Source organism: Equus caballus, chromosome X, assembly GCF_041296265.1.
Source record: "Equus caballus isolate H_3958 breed thoroughbred chromosome X, TB-T2T, whole genome shotgun sequence".
NCBI lineage: Eukaryota > Metazoa > Chordata > Mammalia > Perissodactyla > Equidae > Equus > Equus caballus.
In genome coordinates, this window is record NC_091715.1 from 14,418,697 (window position 1) to 14,446,574 (window position 27,878).

A 27,878-nucleotide genomic window follows, 5' to 3' on the forward strand; every position below is an offset into this window, starting at 1 on the left:
TGAACATGTGTTTTCAATTCTCTTAGGTGTATACCTAGGAATGGAATTGCTGGGTCATCTGGTAACTCTATGTTTAACTTTCAAAAAAATTTTTTATTACGGTAACATTGGTTTATAACATGTGTTTAACTTTTTGAATAACTGCTAAACTGTTTTCCAAAGCAGCTGCACCATGTTCCATTCCCACCAGCAGTGTCTGAGGGCTCCATTTTTGCCACATCTTGTCAATACTTGTGATTATCTGTCTTTTTGATTATAGCCATCCTACTGTCTGTGAAGTGGTATTTCATTGTGATTTCTATTGACTCTTAATTGACAAACCCCTCAACAGCATTAAAATAACAGGCATAGAGGCAGCATCTAGGTGATGGTTGGAATGCTGGTGGATTTCCATCTCTCTCTTCCTCCCTCCCTCCCTCCCTCTCCCCTTTCCTCCCTTCCTTCCTTCATTTCCCAAATATATTTGACAATTAAGAGTATCCCTTAACTCTTAATCTCACCACCAAAAGGAAGAGATCATAATGAACAAAATTAGTAGCTGTCTTAGGTTGGTTTCCTAGAGGTAGAGTCTGAGACAGGGATTCTGGTACAAGTGATTTCCTGAAGAGTGTTCTCAGGAAAAACCTGTAAGGGAGTGAGGAAAGCAGGATAGGACAGGGGAAGAAGCTAGGCAAAAATATGGTTTCTGAAGAAGTTTGACCTCAGCCTGATCCCATTGGGAGCTCTGAAGTGTGAAATATGTCAGAGTTTGTCCCACCCAGTGGCAAGGGAGGTGGGGGCCTGGCCTGTAATACTCCTGCTTCAGTCAGTCATTTTCTATGGGCAGTCCCCCAGAAGGGGAATATATGATATCCTATGCAACTCTGGGGAAAGTGCCCCCCATCTGCCAAGCGCAAGTCTTGGGAGGAGCTGGTAGGGAGAAGTAGGACTTGTTAGCATGTGTGGCAGCTGGGAGATGAGTGCCCCAGAAGAGCAAACGGGACTTGCGGGAGCACCAACAGTATTTGCCATAGCAGCTGTTTGGAGTTCATTAATTGATTGATGTGTTTTTCTTTTGTCCAGCTATCCAATTTCTTTTCCTTCATGTTTGAAAACTACACACATGTGTGTGAGAAAGATCCAGGTAAGTACAAAGTTTAGTCTTTTGAAAAACAGTTATTAAATATTGAATTGTCCTCATCAAGGGACATCAAGGGACTCTGAATATGGGAAAAAACTAAGAAATTTAACAAATGTCCACTTGTCTTGTCTATGTGACACCAAACAACTGGTGAAATCAGTTCAATTAGCTTTTTTCCTCTCTGATTGGTGTGGACTAAATTAACCATTTAATTTTTTCACTGTCAAAAAACTGAATTAGATTTAATTCAACATTAATTTGTTGAATACTTTCTCTGAACCACAATCTATTGATGTATAATAGTAGCTTAGTAAAGAGGATCTTATTTTTTATCCAGAAAACTTTTGTGCTGAGAGATCAAAGTATCTTGAGTGTTTCATAAAACAGATCCGGAGGGAAATGGTGGATTACGCACAGTTGGCCCCGTAATGTCTCTGTTCTCTGCATAGCTATCTGTCTGTCTGTCTGTCTGACTAAATAAATCATTTCAGATACAGGCAATATAGATGTGGTTCAAAAATTATTTAAAAATTATAGTTATTCATAAGGCATGTATTTCTCCTGCAGAGTAAGATCTGCCTATTGTTATCTTCAAGGTAGATGCTAGACTTAAAAACTGATTTTTTTAAATTTGGGCCGACCATTTTTTGCTCTAATTAAAAATAGGTATGGCACCTAAGAGCATCTTTTAAATAATCTGGTGAGCACCCTTCAAAGTGGCCAACGAGTGGTGTTTTAATGGCATGCTTTGAACTAAGTACATATGCATGAAACTAATTAAAGCATTTAATGATCTGTAGAAGCTTTCTGAATGATGGAATAGCCAACCCTGAGGAGTGGAGAGTGGGTGGAAGTGGGTATTTTGCCATTTTCTTTCTTTTAGATAATTGCAATTTGAAGACAGTTGTTTGTGCTTCTTGTTCTTTGGCAAAAATATTTCTGAGGGGAAATATAATAATGATGAAATGAAACAGCACTCTTTCTTCTGGTAACCTAATATTTCAATCCAGGCTATGCATCAGAATCACTTATGGGGATTCATAGCCGCAGATGGCTGGATTCCAGCCCCAAGATATTTACTCAGGCTCTGTATTTTTAAAAATCTGCATTTAAAAAAATTCTTCAGGTGATTTAAAAATATTAAAAATTTTTTTTATCAAACAAGGGGACAGCGGTTTAATCTTATTATGTAAACTTTTCCCAGAGTATAACATACATTACAGAAAAGTACACAAATCACATGTATATGACTCAATAAATTTTCTCAAAGTAAACACACTCCCGTAACCTGCACCCAGAACAAGAAAGAAAACATTATCAAAGGCGCAGAAGCCCTTCTCTTGTCCCCCTCCAGTCATTACCCAACACCCCCATGACTACTTTCCTGACTTCTATATCCTGGATTAGCTTTGCTTCTTTTTGAACTTCTCTATATAAATGGAAGCATACAATTTTGAGTGTGGCTTCTTTTACTCAACATTATGTTTGTGAGAGTTATCCATATTGTTGCAATTTGGTCATTCTTATTGCTGAATAATTCCACTTTATGAATATACCGAAATTTATCCATCCTATTGTTTATGGACATTGAGGTTATTTTCAGTTTTGGCAATTAAAATGGTACTGCTATGCACATTTTTGTACATGTCTTTTTTGGTGAAGATATATATTCTTTTCTTTTGCTATACACTCATTTTCAGTTATATATTGCTGCATAACAAACCACCCCCAATATTTGGTGGTTTAAAAACAACAGCCATTTTGTTGCTTGTGATTCTGTGGGTCAGGTATTTGAACAGGGCTCAGTGACATGTCTTGTCTTTGTTCCATGTGGTGTCAGTTGGGCTCAGTCAACCTAGCCAGGCTGGGCAGGGAGGTCCAAATGGTTTTTCTCCCATGTCTGGGACTTCGTTGTTGGCTACTATCTTGGATACCTCACTTCTCCTCATGCAGCCTCTCTGTCCAGCAGGATATCCTGGACTTCTTTACATGGCAGCTGGATCCCAAGAGGGCAAAAGCAGAAGCTGCGAGGCCTCTTAAAGCCTATGCTCTGAACTCATACAGAATCAGTTCTGCCATATTCTGTTGGTCAAAGCGAGTCACAAGGCCAGCCACAGATTCAAAGGGGTTAGGAAAGCTCTATCTCTTGCAGGGAGCAGCAGCAGCATTATATTGTGAAGGGATGTGGATGCAAGGAGGCATGGTTCGTTGGGGGCCATCATTATAAAGATATACCACAACCCAGGAATGGAAGTTTTGGGTTATAGGGTGTGCATGTGTTCAGCTTTATTAGATACTGACAAACCATTTTACAAAATGTTGTACCAAGTTAGACTGTCACAAGTGTACAAGAGTTCCATTTGTTCCATATCTTCATCAACACTTGGAATTGTCCATCCTTTTCGTTTTAACCATTCTGGCAGGTATGTAGTGGTATCACATTTCTGCTTTAATTTGCATTCCCTGGTGAGCAGTGAAGTTGCTCACCTTTTTGTATGTTTATTGGCCATGTGGATATCCCGTTTGTTGAAGTGCCTGTTTGGATCTTTTGCCATCTTTCTATTGGGTTATCTGCCTTTTCTTACCAATTTGTAAGAGTTCTCTAAATATTCTGTATGTGAGAATATGAATCTTTGTTAGATAAACATATTGTAAATATCTTCTCCTAGTCTTTGGCATTTATCCTCTCAATCTTTAAATGGTGTCTTTTAATGAACAAACATTCTTAATTGTAATGTAGTCCAATTCTTTTCCTTTACAGTTAGTGCTTTCTGTGTCCTGTTTAAGAAGTTTTTGCCTGATATGATTGTGTGTGTATATATATGAGTGTGTGTATATATATACACACACACGTACTCATTTGTGCAAAAATAAATACAGGAGAAACCTACAGGAGAAACCAGATGCTAATGACATTGTTTACCTACGGGGAATGGAGGGATGGGTGGGAGCAGGACAGAGAGAATGGGAGAATGGCGATTGAGTAGAAGGGCTGAGATGAGAGTTACACTTCTCTGAGTATATGTTTTTTTAGTTCTGACTCTTAGAACCATGATAATGTTTCACGTTCCAAAAAAAAATAATTAATTAAAAACAAGAAGACAGTGTATGTGTGTGTGTGAGATTCCAAAATAGAATATACACTGTGACAAGTGAACCTAACTGTATTACAAATGAATGATATAATCACCTGAAGGAGGTGGGGAAGAAACAAACTAATCTGAGTAACAGTGGAAAATAGCACGTTAGCCATAATGTGCCTTGAGAGGTTTCATTTTTATTTATCCTCTGAGGGGTTTGCTGAGCTTCTGTGATATCTAAGTTGATATTTTTCATCAGACTTAGGAAATTTTTATCCATTAATTATTTAAAGTATCTTTCTTTTCAAGTCTAAATGTCTTTTATTTTGTGAATCCTGCTTTTAAAAACTTAGAAGACCCTGAAATATTTAAAATGTGGATTGCTATGCCTGTATTTCTAGATTTTGGTTTTGGTTTCACTTTAAAAATTTTTAACACTTCATAAATTTTGGATTTTTTATATTAAAGTAAAAGAAAAATTTTGATGCCCAGTGGTTGAGAACAATTAAAAAACATGACTACAAAGAAAATTTCCAAGTAGTTAACGAATTTTTCCCACATTTATTTGATAATGTAGTTTTTCACCATGATTTGTAGTGCCTTCTTTTTAATATATTTATTTAAAAATGTGTAATAGGCCATATTTCTGGGCTCTCGATTCTCTTATACATTTCTCTATTATAGAGAGAAATTATAAAATCCTAGAACCATACTGATTTAATTATTGTATGTAGCAGAAAAAGAGATTTAGAGATTATTGCTGTAAGTTGAGTGCAATTTTAAAATATTTTTCCAGCTTTATTGAAATATAATTGACATCTAACATTGTGTAAGTTTAAGGTGTACAACGTAATGATTTCATATATGTATGTATTGTTAAATGATCACTACAATAAGGTTAGTTAACACATCCATTATCTCACATGGTTACATTGTTTTTTGTGGTGAGAACTTTTAAAATATACTTTCTTAGGAACTTTCGAATATACAATAGAGTATTGTTAACTAGAGTCGCTATGCTGTACCTTACTGTAGGTTGCTTTCTGATGGCCCTGTTTGGTGGGAAAGTTCCAGACAACCTCCACCTCGGCCTGTTTGGCAGAAGTGCTGTGACCCCTAAGCAGGGTATATTAAAGGGACCAGAAGGTCACTTAACATTTCCAGATCTCAGGGCCAGATTAATGGTTTTTCCTAGGAGGACAGAATATGTTGAAACATTCTGGGTGTCCCAAAGGTGAGAGGTGACCTGAAAGCAGCTCATCTCCGTGTCCTACTACTGAAATTCCTCAAAACCAGTTCACAGGACTCGATGGGGAGACTCCATACATCCATTCCCCAGTCTGCTTTTTCACATCAGCCTCTTCCCACAGGTAGAAAGCCAAAGCTGCTATACATAGTAGTAGATGTAAACAGAAACTGGTGGAAGTGGGGAGTGGGATGGAGTGTGTGGAGGTGTTGTTTTGACTTTTCTTTCTGCTTCCCAGATCAGCCAAAATATCCTATCAGACCAAGTACTTTATATTTTTTGTTGCTATGGTGAATAGAATATTTTCCCCATTATATCTCCTCAATGATTATTGGTAGTATTTAGTAAAGCTTTTGATTTATATCTATTTATTTTGTATTGTGCTACTATAGAATAATAACATTAATGAAATTATTATTATTATTACTACTGATATTTATTAAATGTATGCCATGTCTTTTTTTTTTTTAGGAAGATTAGCCCTGAGCTAACTGCACTAATCCTCCTCTTTTTGCTGAGGAAGACTGGCCCTGAGCTAACATCCGTGCCCATCTTCCTCTTGTGCCATGTCTTTAAGTGCTTTAAATATATCATTTCACTTAGTCTTCATGACAAACCAGTGAGACTAGTATTATTATCATCCTTTTTGTGGATAAGAAAACTGAGGCTTAGAGGGTAACCTCCCAACGTTATTCATCTCTTCAGTGGTGAAGTTGTGATTCAAACCAGTGTGATTAACTTCTGTATTATTTTAATTCTCCTATTAATTCTGGGAGTATTTCCAATTGATTTTCTTGAGTGTAGATATTTAATTGCACTGGCCACAAGTAACTATTTTTATGTCCTTCTATCTAATAGTTACTATTCTTATTTCAGCCTCAATTCCGTTGGCTGGAGATAGCAGAACAATGTTAAAATGAAACAGTGAGAGTAGCCATCCTTGTTTTGTTAACAATTTAATGGAAAGACCATTGTTTTTGGTTTAAATTTTAAAAATTGTGTTAAGGAGGTATCCTTCCATTCCTAGTTTTCTGAGTTTTTTAAAAGTCGGGAACAGGTGTTGAAATTTATGAAATGTCATTTTGGCATCTATCGAGTTTATTATACAGACACTCATGGTCTTAATCCGGATTCACAATTGAGAAATGAAATAACTACAAATGCGGTTCAGTTGGTGCTTTTCTTTTTCCAGCGGTATCTGGAGCTTGTTTTCCAAGTGACATGTGGGCGGTAGAGGCAGATATTGTTTTTTTAAAAAATTATGGGCTTTAAATATTTCCTTGTCCAGTTTTTAAGTCTGTGCTGAATAAAAGAAAAGATTGTGTGTCGGGGATATTTTTGAGGTATTTTATTTAGAACAACTTGTAAAGGTATCATTTGGTTATAATTCAAGATTGTCTTATATTAGTTTAGATTCATGTTGACAGAATTGTAAATCAAATAGGTAAGGATTAATTCTAATTGCATGTTGCACAAATCTTCATATATTGTTGACATTCATTAAAATATTATTATTAGTGATTGCTGGGAGCCGTGGCTACATCATTTGATCGGCTGTTTGACAGGGTCCAGCCGATTAACGCCGAGGGGCGCAGGGTCGCCCCTTGGTGAAGAATAACCGGCCGGCCCCTCACATAGTTCTGAAACCTGTGCTGCTTCTAATTGCCCTTCATTCCTTTTCCTTTCTTAACCTCCAGTTTTCACTCCTTTGGGTGGCTGCTTGGGAGGCACTACCTCCCGGGAAAATTAAATATAGTAAGAGAATGTGACCACCTGCAGGTAACTTTCAAGATATTTTTCAGTTAATTAATGGAGGAGCACACAGTCCCATTTGAGACAAGCAGAAAGGAATCTTGCCCAGATAAGATGTCGAGTTAGGTTTATGGCCTCCATCTGGTTAATGTTTCCTTCTCCCTCCAGTTCTTTGTCTAAATATATATATATGCATCGTCCTTCTAAGTTTGCTGGTTAATTGGATGATCAAGAAGTATCTATATATTATTCTTGACCTTCTGCTTTCTGTTAAAATGTTATAGAGGTTTTCTCCTAAAAGCGATAAATAATAAATAATTGATGAGTAGAAGGGCCGAGGGGTGCAGGGATGCCCCTCGGTGAAGAATGGCTGGCCAACACCCCTGATATTTTCTGAATTATATGCATGCTTTCTATCAAGGTTATATCTATACTTATTTCTGTTTTTTATTCTTGAAGATACATAGTTTAGCTTAGCTTTTCAGCCCTTTACTTTACTAACAAAGTGATACTGTCTCCGGCAGTGTACTTAAGGGACTGTTAGCTCTACAATCTAAAAGACAAAGGAATGCTTCCACCCCCTAAAGGGCGCGAGGAAGTAAAGATGTTTAACTGCCCCCTGAGAATGCAGATAGCCCTGGGGATAAGATACCCTGGAGTCGCCTTTTGTTCCCATTAACCATCTACACTAATGGCGTAAATGATTGAGGGAGGCAGGGATGGCTCCACCAGGATGTAACCAGACGGACTGCTGTCCTGTCCGGAGGCCTGGACCTTCTCTCTTTGATTTAACTTTACCATGAATTACAGCAGATGCCTAGGTACCTATCTCCTTTAGCTTAGAGACAACAAACACTAGTTAATTGCAGAGAAGACTACCATTAACCTTATCCTCTATAGAATAGAGTGCTAATAAATATTCTTGTGCTCGTTTTTTTACTTCCTTATCTCTCTGAGAATATTTGTAGAACCGTTTCTGTACTAATCCTGAAAAATATATAAACGACACTTGTGCACAGTAAAGTTGGACTTGCTAACACCAACCCAAGTCTCACGTCCCCTTTTTTTTCCCCTCATTGCGCCGACGCCGTCCATCCCTCAGGAACCTGGACTCAGCCGGGGCGGGACCCCGGCAAGTTATAATAGTTATAGCCCACAAGGACAGTACTTGCATTTGGAATGTTAAAGCTTTTGCTTGTTTTTGTGCATGACCCACATTAGCTACCCACGTTAGGAAGAGAATCTATGTTATTCTTTTTTATGTGGCTAAAAACCAGCAGAAGGATTATGATTTGATGTTTACTGATATTTCATACTGAGTAGCTTTGGTTTAAGAATTGTTTTAGGGAAATGGTGCTTTTTCATATATTTATCACTGAACTTAGAGGAAATGAGGGTCATCAACTATATGGAAGGAAGGACCAGATTGAGCTTTTCTTTTTTTAAGAAGAAAAACAATATTTTTATTTTATTTTTAAACAACAAGACTGAGTTTTAATAACTGGAACTGATGGAATTGACTTGATGTATTAGCTGATGAGAAAGGGAGAGTTGACAGAGCGTGGGTAAAGGCAATGATTGGGAAAAGACAATGATTTCTTGTTTATACCTCACATAGTTGGGATTACCCAAGTCAGTTTTAAAATGATATAGTGAAACTGCTGGGTTGTTTTTATTTTTGCTTTTTGTTGTTGTTGTTGTTGTTTTCACAAGAGGAGCCTGATATTTCAGTGTGTAGAGTTAGGAAGAGTAAAGTTTTCCTTTGGAGCAGGATGTATCTCTAAGAATGACTAGCAAGTAAAAATGAGTGGCATGATCATTAAAATAGTTAAGTAGAGTGTTTAGGCTTTACCGCTTACATAATGAATCTGAGATAAAATTTACCAAGATGCTCTGCATTTCTAGTTTTCAAACATAAAGTGAAATAATTAAGTTATTCTCAAATCTCAAATCAAATCCAAATGAGAAAAATAACCTCTGCTGGACCACATTGAAGACAGACATTATTACTCCTAAATTTAACTTCTTATAAAACATCATCAACCACCACCAAAAAAATTTTGGGGTACACAATAATTTAGAAAGCATTTTAAAATTACCAAATATTATGACTAGAAAATTTTTTCAAGTTTAGTTCTTAACTGTAATCTCTCAGCATAACTGGATCATGAAAAAAAATGTATGCTGTCTACATCTGCTAAAATCATACCTTCCAAACATGTCCACTCTATATATTCAAAAAGCTAGAAACTGCTTGCAGAGAACTTCTGATTAATGAGCTTAGTAGCACTTCAGTGTTAATGAGTTGAAGGTATGTCATTGTCCTCTGTCTCAGTTATCGGTTACTGCAATAATACTGTGTGTTAAACAACCACAATAGCTCAACTGCTTTTTTGCTCACAAGTCTACAGATTAGCTGAGCACTTCTACTAATCTTGGTAGGCTTGATTTGGCAGTTTTTTGGATCTTAGCTGGAGTTCACTCATGTGTCTGGAGGTCTGCTGGCTGGTGACTGATCTAGGACAGCCTTGGCTAGGGTGACTCAGCCCTGCTCCACATGGTCTTGGAGCTTTCAGTAGGCTAGCCTGGACTTCATGACAGTGGCACAGTTTCAAAAGAGAAAGCATGGAAACGTATGAGGCCTCTTGAGGCCTTGGCTTGGAACTGGTACGTAGGACTCCTTCCACATTCTTTAGGCCAACACAAGTCACAAATCCAACCCAGCTTCAAGGGCTAGGGAAATAAACTCATGATAAGAGTAGCTGCAAAATCACATTAAAAAGAGCATGGCTAGAGGTTGGGATTGAGAATTGGGGTCACTTTTGCAATCAGTCGACCATATCCTCTTTTATCTTTCTCCACCTGACTTGGCCAGATTTCTGTTCCTGGGCCGTTTCATAGGCAATCTAGCAGGCAAGGGCCCCTGGATCTCAGCACCTCCTGAAATAAGCAATGCAGGCAACGTGTTATATAGAAATGTCTCTCCGAGAGAGAGGCCCTTTGGTACTTCTGCCTGTGGCTCGTTGTCTAACTTTATCTGCTTTGTTACCAAGAAGAAAAAAAATCATGTCAGAAAATTTGTTTTTATGTGATGAGAGAAGCAAGTCAATTATAGCTAAGTAAAATTTGAAGTGTTTAAAAGGGGAAAAAGTTGAATGTTGCAGTTTAATTTTCTGTAGATCCTGAATAGCAGCAGCTGTTTGAACCAAATACAATGCGTTGTTATGTTTTCAGCCCTATTTGTAAAAATCTGAGATATAAGAGTGGGCAAGAGTAGAGTTAGAGCTTCAGAGCACCAAAATATTTTGATTGACCGGTTTTCCTGGTGCTTCTGCCTCCCCTCCCCACTGATGAACTCATTGTTTTGGTGAAATGTTCACCCAGGAAGAGATTATGGTGATTCATCTGAATGTACCTACTGATCTCAGAACAAATCACTCCTCATGGTTATAAGTGGGAAACCTTGGTATTCATAACATTTAGCACAGTACCTTATAATGGGCTAGGTATTCAAGAGGTGTTTATTGCATTTAAGTATGGGAATGTTGATTTTTTTCCCCTTTTTGTCTTTCCTTTTCCAGAATTTGTCAGTCGACTTTTTGGTAATACCCACCAGGACGACAAGGATAGACAGGACTATGTGGGGTTGGTAGACGTCCCAGACTCCTATAATGGTCCTCGACTGCAATTTCCTCTCACTTTTACTGATATTGATTTACTTATTGAGGCCTTCAAGCAACAACAGGCAAGTGGAAGCAGATACTGCTCTGATTCTTGTACATAACATGTGCTCAATGACTATCGGTTGAATGAATGAATGAAAACACTACAGCAGAAATGCATTCGCTTGGGAAAAAGCTTCACATTAAGTGAGAGCTTAAATAGAAGTCTCCTCAGGTGCACAGAAACCTTCTATCTCTAGGCTTACAGCATTTCCTTTTTCTTTTTCTTGTTCTGAGATATAATTCACAAACTTAAAATTCACCATTTTAAAGTGTACGGTTCAGTGGTTTTTAGTACGTTCACAAGATTTTACAGCGATCACCAATATCTAATTCCAGAACATTTTCGTCACCCCAAAAAGAGGTGCCATACCCATTACCATTTCTTCCTCCTCCACCTCTGGCAACCACTATTCTACTTTCTGTCTCTCTGGATTTGTCTATTCTGAGTATTTCATGCAAATGGGATCATATAATATGTGACCTTTTGTGTCTGGCTTCTTTCATTTAGCATAATGTTTTTAAGGTTCACTCATGTCATAGTATGTTTCATTACTTTTTTATTTTTATGACTAATATTCTATTATATGGATATACCACATTTTGTTTATCCATTCATCAGTGGATGGACATTTGGATTTTTTTCTACCTTTTAGCTATTATGAACAAGGCTGCTATGAACATTCATGTGCAAGTTTTTGTATGAACATATGTTTTTAATTCTCTTGAGTATATACCTAGGAGTGGACTTCTGGTTCATATGGTAACTCTGTGTTTAACTTTTTGAGGAACTGCCAAATTGTTTTCCACAGTGGCTGCACCATTTTACATTCCCACCAGCAATACATGAGGGTTACAATTTTCCACAGTTTTTTTTTTTGCCAACACGTGTTATTTTCTGTTGTTTTTATTTTTTTTAATTTTACTTTTATTATAGCCATCCTAGTTGTGTGTGAAGTGGTATCTCATTGTGGTTTTGATTTGCATTTCCCTAATAACTAAAGATGTTGAGCATCTTCTCACGTTTACTGGCCATTTGTATACATTCTTTGGAGGAATATCTATTCGGATCCTTTGCCCGTTTTAAAATCAGGCTATTTGTCTTTTTATTATTGAGTTGTAAGAGTTATTTATATATTCTGGATAAAAATCCCTTAACAGATACATGATTTGCAAATATTTTCTCCCATTCTTTAAGTTGTCTTTTCACTTTCTTGATAATGTCCTTTGATTCACAAAAGTTTGTAACTTTGACAAAGTCCAATTTATTATTTTTCTTTGGTTGCTTGTGCCCTTGGTGTCATATTTAAGAATCCATTGCCAAATCCAAGGTCATCGAGATTTACCCCTATGTTTTCTTTTAAGAATTTTATAGTTTTTAGCTCTTACATTTAGGTCTATGAGCCACTTTCAGTTAATTTCTGTATACTGTATGAGGTAGAGATCCAACTTCATTCGTTGCACGTGGATATGCAGTTGTCCCAGCACCTTTTGTTGAAGAGTCTCTTCTTTCGCCATTGAATGTTCTGGGTACCCTTGTCAAAAATTAATAGGCCACAGATGTATGCACTTATTCCTAGACTCCTAATTCTGTTTCATTGGTGTATGTGTCTATCTTTATGCCAGTACCACATTGTATTGATTACTGTAGCTTTGTAGTAAGTTTTGAAATCAGGTAGTGCAAATCCTCTGACTTTGTTCTTTTTCAATATTGCTTTGGCATTTGGAGTCCCTTGCAATGAATCTGAGGATTGACTTTTCCATTTCTGCAAAAAAGCCCATTGGGATTTTGGTAGGGATTGCACTGAATCTGTAGATCGCTTTGTGTAGTATTGCCATCTTGACAATATTAAGTCTTCCAATCCATGAACATGGAATGTCTTTCCATTTATTAGGTATTTAATTTCTTTCAGCATTGTTTTGTAGTTTTTAGTATACAAGTCTTTGACTACTTTAAATTTATTCCTAGGTATTTTATTCTTTTGGTTGCTATTGTAAAAGGAATTGCTTGAATTCTCTTTTGGGTTGTTCATTGCTGATGTTTAGAAACAAAAATGATTTTTGTGGGTTGATCTTTTACTTTGCAACTTTGCTGAATTCATTTATTAGCTCCAGTAGTTTTGTGTATATATGTGTATGTGTGCATTATTTGCGATATTCTATATACAAGATCATATAATCTGTGAATAGAGACAGTTTTACTTCTTCCTTTCTGATTTAGATGCCTTTTATTTCCTTTTTTTGCCTAAGTGCTATGGCTAGAACTTCCAGTGCAATGTTAAATAGCAGTGGGGAAAGTGGGCATGCTTGTCTTGTTCCTAATCTTAGGGGGAAAGCTTTCAGTCTTTCACCATTGAGTTTGATGTTACTTGTGGGTTTTTCATAAATGCCCTTTATTATGTTGGGGAAGTTTCCTTCTATTCCTAGTTTTCTGAGTGGCCAGCCCTCTTGTGATGCCTTTATTTGGCTTTGCTATCAGGGTGATGCTGGTCTCATAGAATATTAGGAATTTTTTCCTTACCTTCTATTTTTTGGAAGAGTTTGAGAAGGATTGGTGTTAATTCTCCTTTAAATGTTTAATAGAGTTCACCAGTGAAGCTGTCTGGTTTTGGACTTTTCTTTGTTTGGAGGTTTTTGATTACTGATTCAATCTCTACTTATTCTAGATCTGTTCAGATTTTCTATTTCTCCTTGAGTCAGTTTTGGTAATTTGTGTGTTTCTAGGAATTTGTCCATTTCATTTAAGTTATCTAATTTGTTGGTGTGCAATTGTTCATAATATTCTCTTATAATTCTTTTTATTTCTTTAAGGTCAGAGGTAATGTTCCCGCTTTCATTCCTGATTATAGTTATTTGCATTTTCTCTCTTTTTCTTGGTCAGACTAGCTAAAGGTTTGTCAATTTTGTTGATCTTTTCAAAGAATCAACTTGATTTTGTTGAATCTCTCTATTGTTTTTCTATTCTCTATTTCGTTTATCTGCACTCTAATCCTTATTTTCTTCCTTCTGCTGGTTTTCAGTTTAGTTTGCTCTTCTTTTTCCTGTTCCTTAGTGTTAAGTTAGGCTTTTCATTTGAGATCTCTCTTCTTTCCTAATGTAGGCATTTACAGGTGTAAATTTCTTTCTGAGCATTGTTTTTGCTGCATCCCATAAGTTTTGGTATATTATGTTTTCCTTTTTGTGAATCTCTAAGTATTTTCTAATTTCTGTTGTGATTTCTTCTTTGACCCATTGATTGTTTAAGAGTGTGTTGTTTAATTTCCACATATTTGTGAATTTTCCAGTTTTCCTTCTGTTATTAATTTCTAATTTCATTCCATTGTGGTCAGAGAAGATACTTTGCATGATTCCAATCTTTTTAAATTGATTGAGGCTTGTTTTGTGGCCTAACATCTGGTCTATCCTGAAGAATGTTCCATGTGCACTTGTAAAAAAATGTGTTTTCTGCTGTTTTTGGGTGGAGTGTTCTGCAGAGGTCTGTTAGGTCTAGTTGTGTGTGAGGTCTCTGAAGTCTCTGTTTCTTTAGCATGTGTTTAGCTAGTGTTTTGACAGAGATTTTCTTGAACACTAAGAGCCATAAAAAAAAAAAAAAGGAAAAAAAGAGAAACCTAGTGTTTGCAGATTGGCTCTGTGTTGGTACACTCCTTCACTGCTTGACCAGGCTGTTTACAAATCTGTCTTAGCCTTTACTTCCTGCTTGCACTGAGCCATTTTTAAGTTGCCTTTTTCTTGATTCACCTTTTGCTTGGTTGCTATAAAGTTTGACTGTTTTCGAGAGTTCCAACAAAGTTGATTCCGACAGGTTTTTTTTGCTTGATTTTTCAATGTTTCTGTGGAGGGATGGGACCTTAGAGCTACCTATTCCATTATTTTCTCTGACATCACCCCAGAACCTTCATTCTCAGATTAGAACCGTAAGGGCATACCCTCGGAGTAAGAGTGAACTAGAAGTCGTTTGACTCTGTAGGGATTGAAGCAAAGCCTTGAATCATCTAATTCCTGAAATTGAATTGAGATCATCCTAGATAGCTAGTGCTCCTAGCCACCTGCCAAAAGAAAATTTAAATCCTCTCTGGGAGAAAATAGGCCTCAAGTTATTTCTCCAAGTTTTCATATACAATATCCAGAACATAATACAAATATTAACCAAGCACAGGAGGATACAAGATTAATGAAAGAAAACTGAGGCAAACAACAAACAATCGAAACAGACCTACAGAGTATTTGGATAATGGCATTATCAGACTCAGAGTTTAAAATAAATATGCTTAATATATTCAAGGAGATAAAAGATACAACAAAAATCCAAGGAGCTATAATGGGAAAGATTGATAATTTTGACTTTTTAGAAATTAAAAAATTATGTTAAGGGAAGAGTAAAAGGTTCAATAGTGTACAATGTGCTTTCATACATAAAATAAATATGTAAATATTATATATATTTTTATTTTAAAAAATTGAGCTGAAATTTGCATAAAATTCATCATTTGAACCATTTTAAAGTGTATGATTCCGTGGTTTTTAATACATTCAAAATGTTGTGCAACCATCACCACTATCTAATTCCAGAGCATTTTCATCACCCCCGAAACAAAACCCTGTACCAATTAAGCAGTCACTTGCCGTAGCCCTGTCTCTGTGAATTTGCCTAATCTGGACATTGCATATAAATGGAATCATATAATATGTGGCTTTTTGTGTCTGGCTTCTTCTGCTTGGCATAAATGTATTCAAGGTTCATCCATGTTGTGGCATGTATCAGTACCTCATTCCTATTTTGAGTTGAATAATATCCTTTGTATGAATATGCCAAATTTTGTTTAAGGGATTCTATATTTATACATGTGTTTGTATATTCGTATGTGGTTATATTAATTTTTGTATGCTTGCAGATGCATAGAATATCTTTTGGAAAGATACTCAAGACACTTTTTAAACAGTGGCTATTTCTGGGGACAGGGTTGGGGACTGAGGTCTGGGGAAGAAATTGCTTTTCATGTTATACTCCTTTTTATTGTTTAAATTTTTATTTCAAGTAAAAAATGAGATTTATTTCTCATTTAAAAGCTAGCTACTTTTAAAAAAAGAAATATTCTTTAAAAGTAGTATTTTCTTCCCTCAATGCCTTTAGAAGAATGTGAATATTTTAAGTTGCTGTTTAATCTGAGAAACCAACATCTCAGTTAACTCTTTTGAGTATTTAGTATTGCAATTGTAAACACAATTATAATGCTATTGAAAGATAGCATTATAAGCAAGTACTAATATTACCAAAGTGATTTTAGCCAATTGACAAAGGGCCCAGAAGAACTATTTTAAAAATAGGAATTTTCTCTTGTTGCAATATATTCTCAATAAATATTTGTTAATTTAACTTTGAAAAACAAAACAAAACAAAACAGAACTGCCTCTTCAGACAGCAATTCCCCTGATTAGTGCTACAAATGGACCAGAAAATCTACAATGGCAAGTTAAGGTAATACTGAAGCCGCTGTTGGGAATCAACTGATTAAATGTACAAATTGAAATAAATCATTATATAAAAGTGTTTTGCCTGTTCCTTTAAAATGTGGCTAAAGGAAAGTTCACAATGAATTTAGAATGCTTTTGTGGGGAAAATTCTTAGCAGTTCCTTAGGTCTTGGACAGACAGGAAATATGGGTCTCTCCCTGCTAATCAAGATCCAGGGGCCCTTCTCTTTCCTCCTAATTCTCACATTGCTTCAAATTCTGTTTCCTGTGTTTTTAAAAAATATTTAATCATGAAAATTCTCCAAACTTAAGTCATATGTTTTTGGGGTCTGGGATAGGAAATAATTTTGTTATTTTAATAGTTATGAAAATGGAAATTTAATAGGACACCACAAGACAGAATTGTTCCAAAGAGTTCCATCTGTCCTGAATCTCATACTCAAAGCAGTATCTGAATGATATGTAGCTATGACCCCTCTCTCAGCCTTCAATAATCTAAACCAGTGCTGTCCAATAGAAATATAATGCGAGCCACATACATAGTTAAAAATTTTCTAGTGGTCACTTAAAAAAGTAAAAAGAAACAGGTGAAATTAATTTTAATACTATGTTTTACTTAATCCAACATATAAAATTATCATTTTAGTATGTAATCATGTTAAAACTTTTTAATGAGAGATTTAACTTTTGTTTCATACTAAACCTTTGAAATCTGCTCTGTATTTTGCGCTTACAGCACATCTCAATTTTGACCAGCCCCATTTCAAGTGGTCAACAGCCCCAGGGGGCTAGTGGCTGCCATATTGGACAGCACAGGTACAAACAGTCCTGACCCATCAAGTGGTGTTAGCAGATGTTAAATTTGTATCAGCTATATTGCTTTCTGGATTATGTATTTGGAACATTTTATAATTAAATGGAGAACAAAACACGGGACTTAAAACAAACAAACAAAAATCCGGGGGAGAAAATGGAGTAAATCTGTCCAAAACAATGATATCATCAACACTGTAACTGGAGGAGAGCAACGGGATGAATAGTCATAATAGGAGATAATCCAAATGGTTTATTTGGGTTTGGAATATGTTTTATACTTAGAGCTGTATATTAATGTGCTTGCTGTTCTGTAAACTTTCATGTCTGTGCACCAAATATTGAGCCACACTTGGGATGCTTGGCTCAGGAGTTCCTTGGGGCTTGTCTGGCTGCCTTGTGAGATCTCCCATCCCAGCACCACACCTACTTACCATCCCAGGTGGCAGGCTGTCCCAAAAGCAAAGCAGCCTCTCTTCCACAGGCTCTCTCTGCTTCTCTTTCTCAGTTTCTCTTCTTTCCCTCCTTATCTTTTATTTATTTATTTATTTATTTATTTATTTATTTATTTGTCTGCATGGTTCCTTAGGGCAAAGGAGTCTCCTGTTTTTCCTGTCACTTCTCTTGGGCTCTAAGGGCCAAGAATAATCAGCAATGTTCTGTGAATAGGTGATGTCAGTTAAGACCGTGAGAGTATAAATGTCCTAGGAATGTTTATTTGTTCATTCAATTTACAAATCTCTAGCGAGGGCTTATTATATGCCAGACACTGTGCTAGAATAATCTATTTAATAATAATTTAGAGATTATCCTGAAATACAGCTACCTGAAATGTGGTCGTATGCTCTACCTCTATAGCTTTCCACACAGTCATGCATTTCTTCCTAGTTCATCATATCTATTTCCTCTGCTTTGCCTTCGCAGATACTTCATGCTTATTATGTGTTAGAAGTGCTATTTGAAACCAAGAAAGTCCTGAAGCAAATGCCGAATTTCACTCACGTAAAAACTTCTCCCTCCAAACAGATAACAATTTGTGGTAAGTTTCAGAGCAGAGTTGCCAAATTAATATTTAGGAGTCTCTTGGTTCTACATCATTTGCCTAATTTGAAAACTGTGTAAATTGGACTGTATTAAGGGAAAAGTGTTAATATAGAGTTATCTATCATGATAATACTGTTCCCCATGTTGTCTTTGTTTTGCATACCAGCTGGCAGGAATTAATTATGTGAGAAATTAAAGAACTCATAGCTTTTTATAAAGACAGGCAGCATTTTAATATGGAAAACCACCCATGGGTGGAATAAGTGTTCTTTGCCCTCCGTCTAGCTCTCATTATCTTTGTTCCATGTTGCTTTTTCTAGGTGGGCCTGTGCATGCCATTATACTGGGAAGAGAAAAGCCCAAGGCAGGGTGGAGATTAAACTCCTCTCTGCCCTTGGCTGCTGTTTTAGATTTTTCCAACTGGTCTCTGCAGTTTTTAGAAGAGTGGGAATGTCCCAGAAATCTGTTCCTTGTTCTTTTAAATAACAAGATTTGAGATTTTGTTATCATATAGGCCAGCCTGGCAGGATATTGCTTCAAGAAACGGTACACATTGAAATTCAACACAGTTGGTGCTCAGCATGGTTGCAACTGTCTGAGAATGGAGTGCGTGGAAGGAACAGCAATTCCCTTAACTTCTAATTAAGCCTTTAGGTTACAAAATAGTGATTGTTATTTTCCAAATCAGTTTTTAGCCCGTGTTTCTTTTACTCTGGCAGGTAGAAGTGGATTTGACAATCTAATTAGACCATTTCCATTTCTAGCATCTGATAGTGGTGACAGGGACTTGATGTAGCAGTACATGCTTCATGACATGCCCTGACTCAGACTTTTGAAGAGTCTTTAATGGTTCACTTCCAACCTACTCAGGCCACCACATCTCTGCCTAGCAGATGATGCATCGCAGCAGTGGGGGCCTTTTATGCAAGGCCTCACCAGCTCTTACTTTTCATGGAGATAAAGAATTTGGGGTTGTGAGGCTCAGGAAGCTATGCCGACCCACAAAGCCTATGGACCCAGGGCTAGATTTGCTATCGGAGTGTATACAAGCCAAACAGAGAGTCAGATCTGCTCCCACATGTTTCCAGTATACCTCCAGTTGCCGTTGTAGACGTGTCTTTGGATAAAAGGATCTGGAAGAAGACATAAATTAATTAGAGGGCATGAAAGTCATGGAATCACACAGTGTAAGAACCGAAGGGTTGTTACAGAGACCATCTAGTCTATCGCCTGCTCTTACAGATGAAATTCAGGCCCAGAGCGAAAAGTGTATTGCCTTCCATGCATTTCTGTGAGTAACTCCACCTACCCCCCTACCCCCACAAGCTCACTCAGCTAGTTAGTGGCAGGGTCAGAGTTAAAAATCAGGTCCTCTGCATCCCAGGTTAGAGCCAGCGCCCATATCTGCTATCCCAACTCCCATCATGCATTTCTCTGACTGATGTTTCATTTTTCATCATGAGACAAAGACTAGGGAATGGATTAATTAGTTCTGTTCATTTAAAAATCTCCACTTCTTGGGCATTTATCTCCAGACTTTTTATATGTAGCACTATTGGTAGAGGGAAAAGCCAGGCTAGTAGGTTCCCTTAGTGTGGGAATCATTATTTTCTGTCTTTAATAGCCCTACTGAACTTAGAAAAATTTGATCATCATTTAAAATAAAATCTAAAATTGGGGCCATATTTTCAAAAACATCTTCTGTTTAAGACAGTATTAGGAAAGGGAGAGAAATTGTGATGAAACTTCACCATTGTTTTAACTTCCAGATACATTTTTCACATGCACATCTAAACATGCTACATAGTTCTCAGCATGCATGAAATATAGGAGGCATTTTAGTCTATAGCTATGTTATAAATGATAACTAACTCTGCACTCATGTTTTTGTTTGCAGTGGAAATATCTTTGTAACTGTCTTTCCCTGATACACTGAGTTTTATCTTTTGCTGTCCAACTAGAAGTTAAAATTATTTTATAGCCTTAACACTTAATATGCTGAAACAAATTCATTTTTTAGCATGCCAGCTGGAATAGTTCTGTCTATCCAAATCTTTGAAAGATGAGCCACCCTGAAGAAAGGAAAATAAAGTAATTAAAAATATATATTTAACTCATAAGTAAAAAGTCCTTCCATTTTTATTTCCTTAGATTTAGAATGAGATCATTTGAAAGCAATGAGATTTATGTATACAATAGCATTAATATACTCTTAGTATTATAGTCATTTTATAAATATATGGTAGAGATATAAGATTTTAATTTTGTTATTCCCATTATAATTAGAGTCTTCTGTTGCATATATTTGGTTAATTTTGATTGTGGGATTTTAAACAAAGTGACGGAAGATATTCCTAAGTTAAATTCTATTTGATAATTAAGTTGGATACAAAGAATAAAAATTTATGACCAGAGCTTATGAAAGACAGATATTTCACCTAGAAATAGTTGTCCAAATAGGGCTTTTGAATATTCACTTTTACTTTTTAATGAATGGCTTCATGTCTTCATATGATTTCCCTTACTTGGCGGAGTTTTATAAAGCCATGCTTTCATTTGTATTTCCTGTAACTGTGTTTTCGAAAGAATATCAACTATCTACTTACAATTCTAAAATTTCAGATGCTACTGTTGGAGCATATTCTCTAAATCATGGCTTTAAAAAGCTATGCATTTAGCAATTAAACATATTTATCGAGTGCCTGATATGCACCAGGTACCTTGGAGGCACTTGGGGGTTTAATGCTGACTGAGATAGATACGACTGCTGCTCTCCTAGAGATTACAGTGTAGGCAGTACAGAATAATTGCTAAGAGCTTGAGTTTTGAAGTGAGATAAAATTGAGTTTGGATTCCAGCTCTGAGACTTTGTAGTTGGATAAAATTGTGTAAGTTATTTAAGTACTCTGAGCCTCATTTGTAAAATGAGAATGATGAAAATAGTACCTATCTCATGGAGTGGCTGTAAGGATTGAAGAAGATAATTCATGTAAACCCTTAGCACAGAACTTGGCGCAGAGTAAGCTAAACGCTACTTGAACGGCAGGAGTGAACAGGTAATTGCAATATCAGATGCTGTCCCCTATAGGAAAGGGGACAGAGTTCCCATAGAGTGCTGTGGAAACCAATTGTCTGTTGAATTAATATCATCATAAGATAAAAACCCAATGCCCCAAGACCTCATGGAGTATATCAGCAGTATTTCAATTTTAAAAATCTGTAACAAAATGGGGATTTTCTTGTTGCCTACTGACTAGTGATTTTTCATTTGCACTCCAGGTGATTTGCATGGAAAACTGGATGATCTTCTTTTGATCTTCTATAAGGTAAATGATTATTTCACTAAATATTTGCATTTTTGTTGGAGGAGAGCAGTCCTAGAGTAGATAACGATGTTAGTTTTATTAGGGATATGTACAAATACAGATGTAATACAACAATTTTTATCCAAGAAGCTCAAAGATTTGTAGAGGCATATATTTTGTGGGGTTTTTTTTTTAACACATCTCATAAAAATTTTTTAAAAATTTAATCTGGGTCTTCGTTTAATACTATTGTTATCTGTATATCCATTAGGATTTGTACCTGATTCTATTTATGGTCTTTATTACATCGTAAATGTCTAGATGGCACAGGATGAGAGGGGAGCAGTCTGTTTTATTTTTATTTTGTTCAGAAGTGAGCATAACACATGCCAGTCTTCTTTTCCATGGCACACTAATTATGCATGAAAGGAGTGCCCTGTACTAAGTTTCCAGTTGCTCCTTCTCTACTCTGATTCACCATCGCTGGGCTCAGTTGCTCTTTCAGGGCTGTGACTCCTCTTCATTTGTCAGGTTTTGGATGTTGGAGCCCGCACGGAGGGCACAAAACAGCTTGGCCAGCATGGAGTTTCTCTGCATCTCTTTGATTGGATTTGTTTCTCTCTCTGAGCCTGAATATTTTCTGAATATTTGCTTCTGGGACAACTGCCTGTAGAAAAATGATCCTAAAGTGACCCCTGCCTTCACAGTGGAACCCCTTTATCTCTCTTTTTGATTAGTGCGTCATCCCCACAACTAGCATGAATACTTGAATACAACTAATTGAATACTTAGGCACGGTATAAGTGGGTAGATGGGTTGAAAGCAAATATATTCTGATTATTATGATGGCCAATCATTTCTACTCTTTGGAGACTGTGAGAGCTTAAACAAGCCACATAACCTCCATGAACCTCAAATTTTTTTTTGGCTGCAATATTCTTGAGCTTTCACCCCATAAGAGTTGTCTTGTGGATAAAATAACATAAATATCCAAAAGCAGTTTTAAATGAATAAATTATAATAGAAATGCAGGGTTTTCATTTCATCCATTCAGAATGGAAGCTTGGAAGGGAATGGCACAGGTCAAACCAGGAGTGGATTAATGGAGCTGGCACTTAGGAGGAGATTCTACTGGGACTGCAGGAGGCCTAAGCAAGGATCTAGAGCTAGAGCATGGTAGCCAGAGAGCGGGGTCAGAGGAAGTAGGAGGCTGCCCAGGTAGTCAGTTGGTGTCAGGAAGTCCAGACAAAGGTTTGCTGGTAGGGAGCTGAGGGTATTGGTAAAAGACCAATTCTAGAGATCAACCACAGAATCCAAGCTGGGTGGGGAAAGAAGAGAAGCCAGGATGGACAAATCAACTGGGAGGAATGGCAGGATTGAAGGCTCGGCATGCTCTCTGAGGTCAGGGAGCAGGCTGACTGGGGTGAGGACCTTAGGAAGCAGAAAGGGTGGGAAGTTGTAAGAGGAGTAGTCCTCAGGGATGAGCTGGTCTAAGGTGGAGTCCAGAATGGGGGTGGCTGAAGTGAGTGAAAGAGAATGTCAGAGGTGAGGAGGTCAAGGACATGGAAAGCAGGTATGTAAAATGAGTTGGCCACAGGACCCAGAGATGAGGAGCAGGGGAAGGAAGTCTAGTCAGAGGTCATGGGCCTGGAAGGAGGAGAGGCTTTACCTGAGGCTGGTAAAGTGTTGGACTGTTAGTGGCTCTGAGGAGCAAGTAGACCCTTACCCACTCCTGACCCTGAGGTATCTGTTCTGTAGAGGAATTGGTCCTTTCCTTCCAGAGGGCTGCAGGAGTCAGGAGTCTAGCAGCGTCCTTAAGGGAGGCCCAGATTTCCAGAGGGAAGTCTTTCTGAATGAGTTGAAGGCAGAAGGCAGTTTGTTTACCATGAAATGGGGATTCTACTGGCTAAATTGGAAAGCTGTGGGAGAGATGGAAGAATGGACTGCTGAGCGGGTGCCAAGGAATGGCACAGTTTGGGGAATGGGATTTGTTTAACTCAGTAGACGGCACCTTACAAATGTTCAGAAGTTCAGTCCTGCTATTATTGACAATTACAATCTGAGGAAGGAGGAGGGGGCAGAAGGAACGACCACAACAGGAAATCTGGTAATTATTTCTCTAGAGATTTTAAGAAATATATAAAAGGGAAAATAGTTGAGTAAATTAAATGTGAGAAGTGACTTCCGGCGCATTTAGAAAAGAAAACTTCTCAAGAGGTAGTTGAAGATATTAAGGTGTGATCAGGGTAAGGACTCTGGAGTAGACAGATGAGAAAAGAGAGAATTCTGACATGTTTCTTTAATTCTGCCTACAAAACTATATGGAACAGATAAAACTGGAAGGTCTAATGTAAAGATTGAACAGGAGGAGGTGGGTGGTAGAAGTACTATAAAAAGAACTAAAGGTAAAAATAGAGCTTTCACATGAAAGCAAGAAATATTTTGAGAGTTAACCAATGACAGTGTTCAGGAAGGAGAGATTGAGAGCCCAGTGATGAAAGAGGAGGGCACTGTTATTTGGGATGGATTTGGGTAGAGGGAGGTGAGAGGGATGTTTGGAAAGTAGAAGCCTGCAAGAGCCATGAATTAGAATTTTAGCAGGCTTGAGTGAGAAGCAGGTAAAATGCATCTTCAATGTAGAATAAACCACATGCACCAGAATCTTGAAATTGTCTAGTCTAAAAGGGGAAACTGAGGGAAGAGTCATTGATGACAGCAAGGTTCCACTTTAAGAAGTTGAAAAAATGATGTGTTAATGGTGTCTGAGAAGGGAGACTGACCTGGTGCACTTGCGATGATGGCGTGTCACTTAGTTTATGGACCATGAGGGTCCTAAGTTAAAGGCCAGGAAAGGAAAGGGCAGTACACAAAGATGTCTGAGGAATCTACTCCGTATGACGATCTCTAACTTGCAAAGTCAGCATTTTGCCTTTTTCACTCACTCTTTTTGAAGTTTATCTTTTAATTTTTTTTGTGAGAAAGATTGGCCATGAGCTAACGTCTGTTGCCAATCTTCTTTTTGCTTGAGGAAGATTGTCCTCTACTTTGCATGTGAGATGCTACCACAGCATCCCCTGATGAATGGTGTGTAGGTCTATACCCAGGATCCGAACCGGCAAACCTCAGGCCGCTGAAGCAGAGCACATGAACTTAACCATTATGCCACCGGGCCAGCCCCTTTCTAAAGTTTAAATGAGGAATGATGATAGATGGCCCGAGTATAGTGTGGCCTAAAACCATGAATACAGACTATTCTGGAAACAATGTTTCTACATGAATACAAATGAAAGTGATACGCCATCTATCCAAAGGGCAAACTCCCATCTACTTTTTTTTTGTACACATGTCACATACCCAGAATTAAGTAAAAAGGGTCTCTGAGCTCTTGAAATTGTTGTCAGAATTTCAATGAACTTTACTCACAGGGCAGGCCCTAGGCCCTTACTCAAAGACCAGTGAACATATATCAGTTAAAACCTTATTTGACACATGGTTCCTAGCGGCTTGCCTGTCTGGCTACCCACCCCACAGCAGATTAGGGACTGGAAGGAGAAAGGCAAAAGTGAGATACAATGGCAGCAATAAAAAGTAAAGCTCTTCCTGACAGAGGAACTGTGGAAATGAGATAGGAAATGCAGTGATCTGGGGCTGTGTGTGTAGGGAAGAGAGTGCCATACTTCTCAGACGTGCCTGAGGGGATGCTTAGGTTGATGAGCCTGCGTGGTCAAGAAAGTTCCAAGTTCTATGGTGTACACCATTTTAAGAAGTGAAGAGAACAAATGGCACATTTTCAAAACTCCCAGTCAAAATGGTTAAAGTAATTTTAAAATGTATTTTGGCTTTTAAAAGAGTAAGCTTCAGTGATCTGGAAAATTCGTTTCAGCAATGCTTATATTACAAGTGAGTATCATTATTGGGTCTTAGGTATGGGAGGATGAGAGAACATGAAGAAAAAGAAAGATTAGTTGAGAGAAGAGCAATGAGCCAGGAAAGCAGATGAAGAGGAAAGGAAGAACATCTTAAAAATGAGAAGAGAGGTGGGGAGTGGTGGATTTCTCTTCGTGGCATCAGATCCAAATGTTGCCTGTGCAGGGACTACAGCAGGTGCTATGACCAAGCAATCACTTGATTGCTTCAGGAAATGGTAGAGTTTCTGTGACGATGGCTGATTCTCACTGCGATACTCAATGCATCACCAGTGTGTTGAATCCTAATTATATGTAACGCCCTGCGTGTGGCACTTTCCTCTGGTTCACGCACACAGAATTGAGCCGCCTCACTGTAAGCCATGGGCTCGCTATCCTCTGTTGAGAAGCAGCTAGTGACCATGCTTTAACCTATCCTTATTTTATTTATTATTTAATTTATTAAAATTATTTTTATTTTATTCAAGTTCTGATTGAACTTGAATTGCAGGAAATAGTTTGGCAAATTACATTCTGTTGGAGATTTTTAGAGCTATAAATGACCAAAGTTTATATTATGCTCTGACTAACTGATTTCTCTCTATCAACCCAAAAGAGAACTAGGACAACCTTAGGCTTTGAACTGAGGCAAAATTGTAGTTTATCTTTCAGTTGGTGTTTTGCTAGACTATTTCTTCCTCATTAGTTCTTTTTTTTTTTAAAAGATTTTATTTTTTCATTTCTCTCCCCAAAGCCCCCCAGTACATAGTTGTATATTCTACGTTGTGCGTCCTTCTAGTTGTGGCATGTGGGACGCTGCCTCAGCATGGTTTGATGAGCAGTACCATGTCCGCGCCCAGGGTTCGAACCAACGAAACACTGGGCCGCCTGCAGCAGAGCGCGAGAACTTAACCACTCAGCCATGGGGCCAGCCCTGTCAGTTCTTTTATATAGTGTAGAATGAGTAGGCTGCAGAGCTGGGGCTGGCCCAAGGCCAAACAAGGGCATAGCCTGAGAGGGAGAGTGATAATGTAGGGTCACTGAGATGCCTCACCATATTATTCTTTTCATCCAAGTGGTTGGTTTGGTTTAAGACTTCTATCATTATAACTGATCATATGCAAAAGTGAATCTGTCCACTCATTTGTTCATTCAATAAACTTATCTGGTCCCTACACACTGTAGGCACTTCAAGGCACCATATAAAACCTGTGGGAAGATACAAAGATGAATATGAAGTTCATTCATTTCATATATATTTATTAAACATCTATTATGAATGAGGTACTCTGCTAAGGGTTGGTGATACAGTGTGACTAAGATGAAGTTTTTGGCCCCAAAGACATCATAGTTCAGTGAGGAAGGTCAACTAATAAAAGAACAAGACAGTTAAGGGTGGGATGTGTTATGACTGGGTTAAGCACAAGGCTCCAAGGGAGCACATTGCGGGGACACCTAACATCATGGGAGACTTCCTGGAGGAGGTAACATTTAAGACAATCCCTTCCAAGAATTTTAGTAATTTAGTAAGAGCCTAAATCATGAAGAAAAGTTTTGGAGGATTGGAAAAGATTTTATTCTCACTCTTTGGTGGTGCACTGCAATAAATGATGGGATTCGTACCAATGATTGTTTTTGATTGATTGTTTTGAAATTTTGGTTTCTTTAATATTTGATTGTCCTTAAAAATTTTATCATTTAGCACCTTAAGACTAAGCTAGGGGGCCAGCCCCATGGCGGAGTGGTTAAGTTCATGTGCTCTGCTTTGGTGGCCCTGGGTTCACCAGTTCGGATCCTGGGCACAGACCTATGCACTGCTCATCAAGCCATGCTGTGGAGGCATCCCACATAGAAGAACTAGAATGACCTGCAACTAGGATATAGAACTATGCACTGGGGCTTTGGGGAGAAAAAGAAAAAAGGAGGAAGATTGGCAACAGATGTTAGCTCAGGGCCAATCATTCTCAAAGGAAAAAATAAAAAAGACTAAGCTGGACATTTTCAGCTCATAATTCTATCTGAGTTTGAAAAAAATGCTTTCCTTTAGGTGCCACACTGTTAACCATGGCAGACCTTTGCTGAAAGGGCATCTCAACTTTATATGGCTTCAAATATCATCAAGTGAAGCAATCTACATAGTATTAGTTAGGTCATATTTTTAGATTTTATTTTCTGAAGAGGTTAATTTTAATAAGTCACTTTTGCTTAGAGTGACCAATTTGAAATACTACACTTCATTCAGAGCCTTAGCCTTGCTAAAATTATAAGACATTTTTCCTCATTGAATAGAAAGCTTGAAATTTTAGATCAAATTTTGGCAAATTAGTTTGTTAAATTGATGCTGTGAGTGGAGACCTCCTGAAGTTGAAAAAGAGAAGATGCACGTGGACAGAGAGAAGCTAATTAACTCTTAACTGTGT

General features: G+C 37.6%; 1 protein-coding gene across 23 annotated transcripts in view; it reads left to right on the plus strand.

Annotated features, from left to right (window-relative positions):
• Window positions 1-27,878, plus strand: part of PPEF1 (protein phosphatase with EF-hand domain 1) — a 122,704-nt gene that overhangs the window by 49,854 nt on the left and 44,972 nt on the right. For all 23 annotated transcript variants that reach the window (XM_070258013.1, XM_070258020.1, XM_014728774.3 and 20 more), the window contains 4 exons: window positions 1,063-1,123; window positions 10,780-10,943; window positions 18,129-18,243; window positions 21,528-21,574. In XM_070258013.1, coding sequence (XP_070114114.1) covers window positions 1,063-1,123; window positions 10,780-10,943; window positions 18,129-18,243; window positions 21,528-21,574 — 387 coding nt within the window. The remainder of the gene's footprint in view (window positions 1-1,062; window positions 1,124-10,779; window positions 10,944-18,128; window positions 18,244-21,527; window positions 21,575-27,878) is intronic.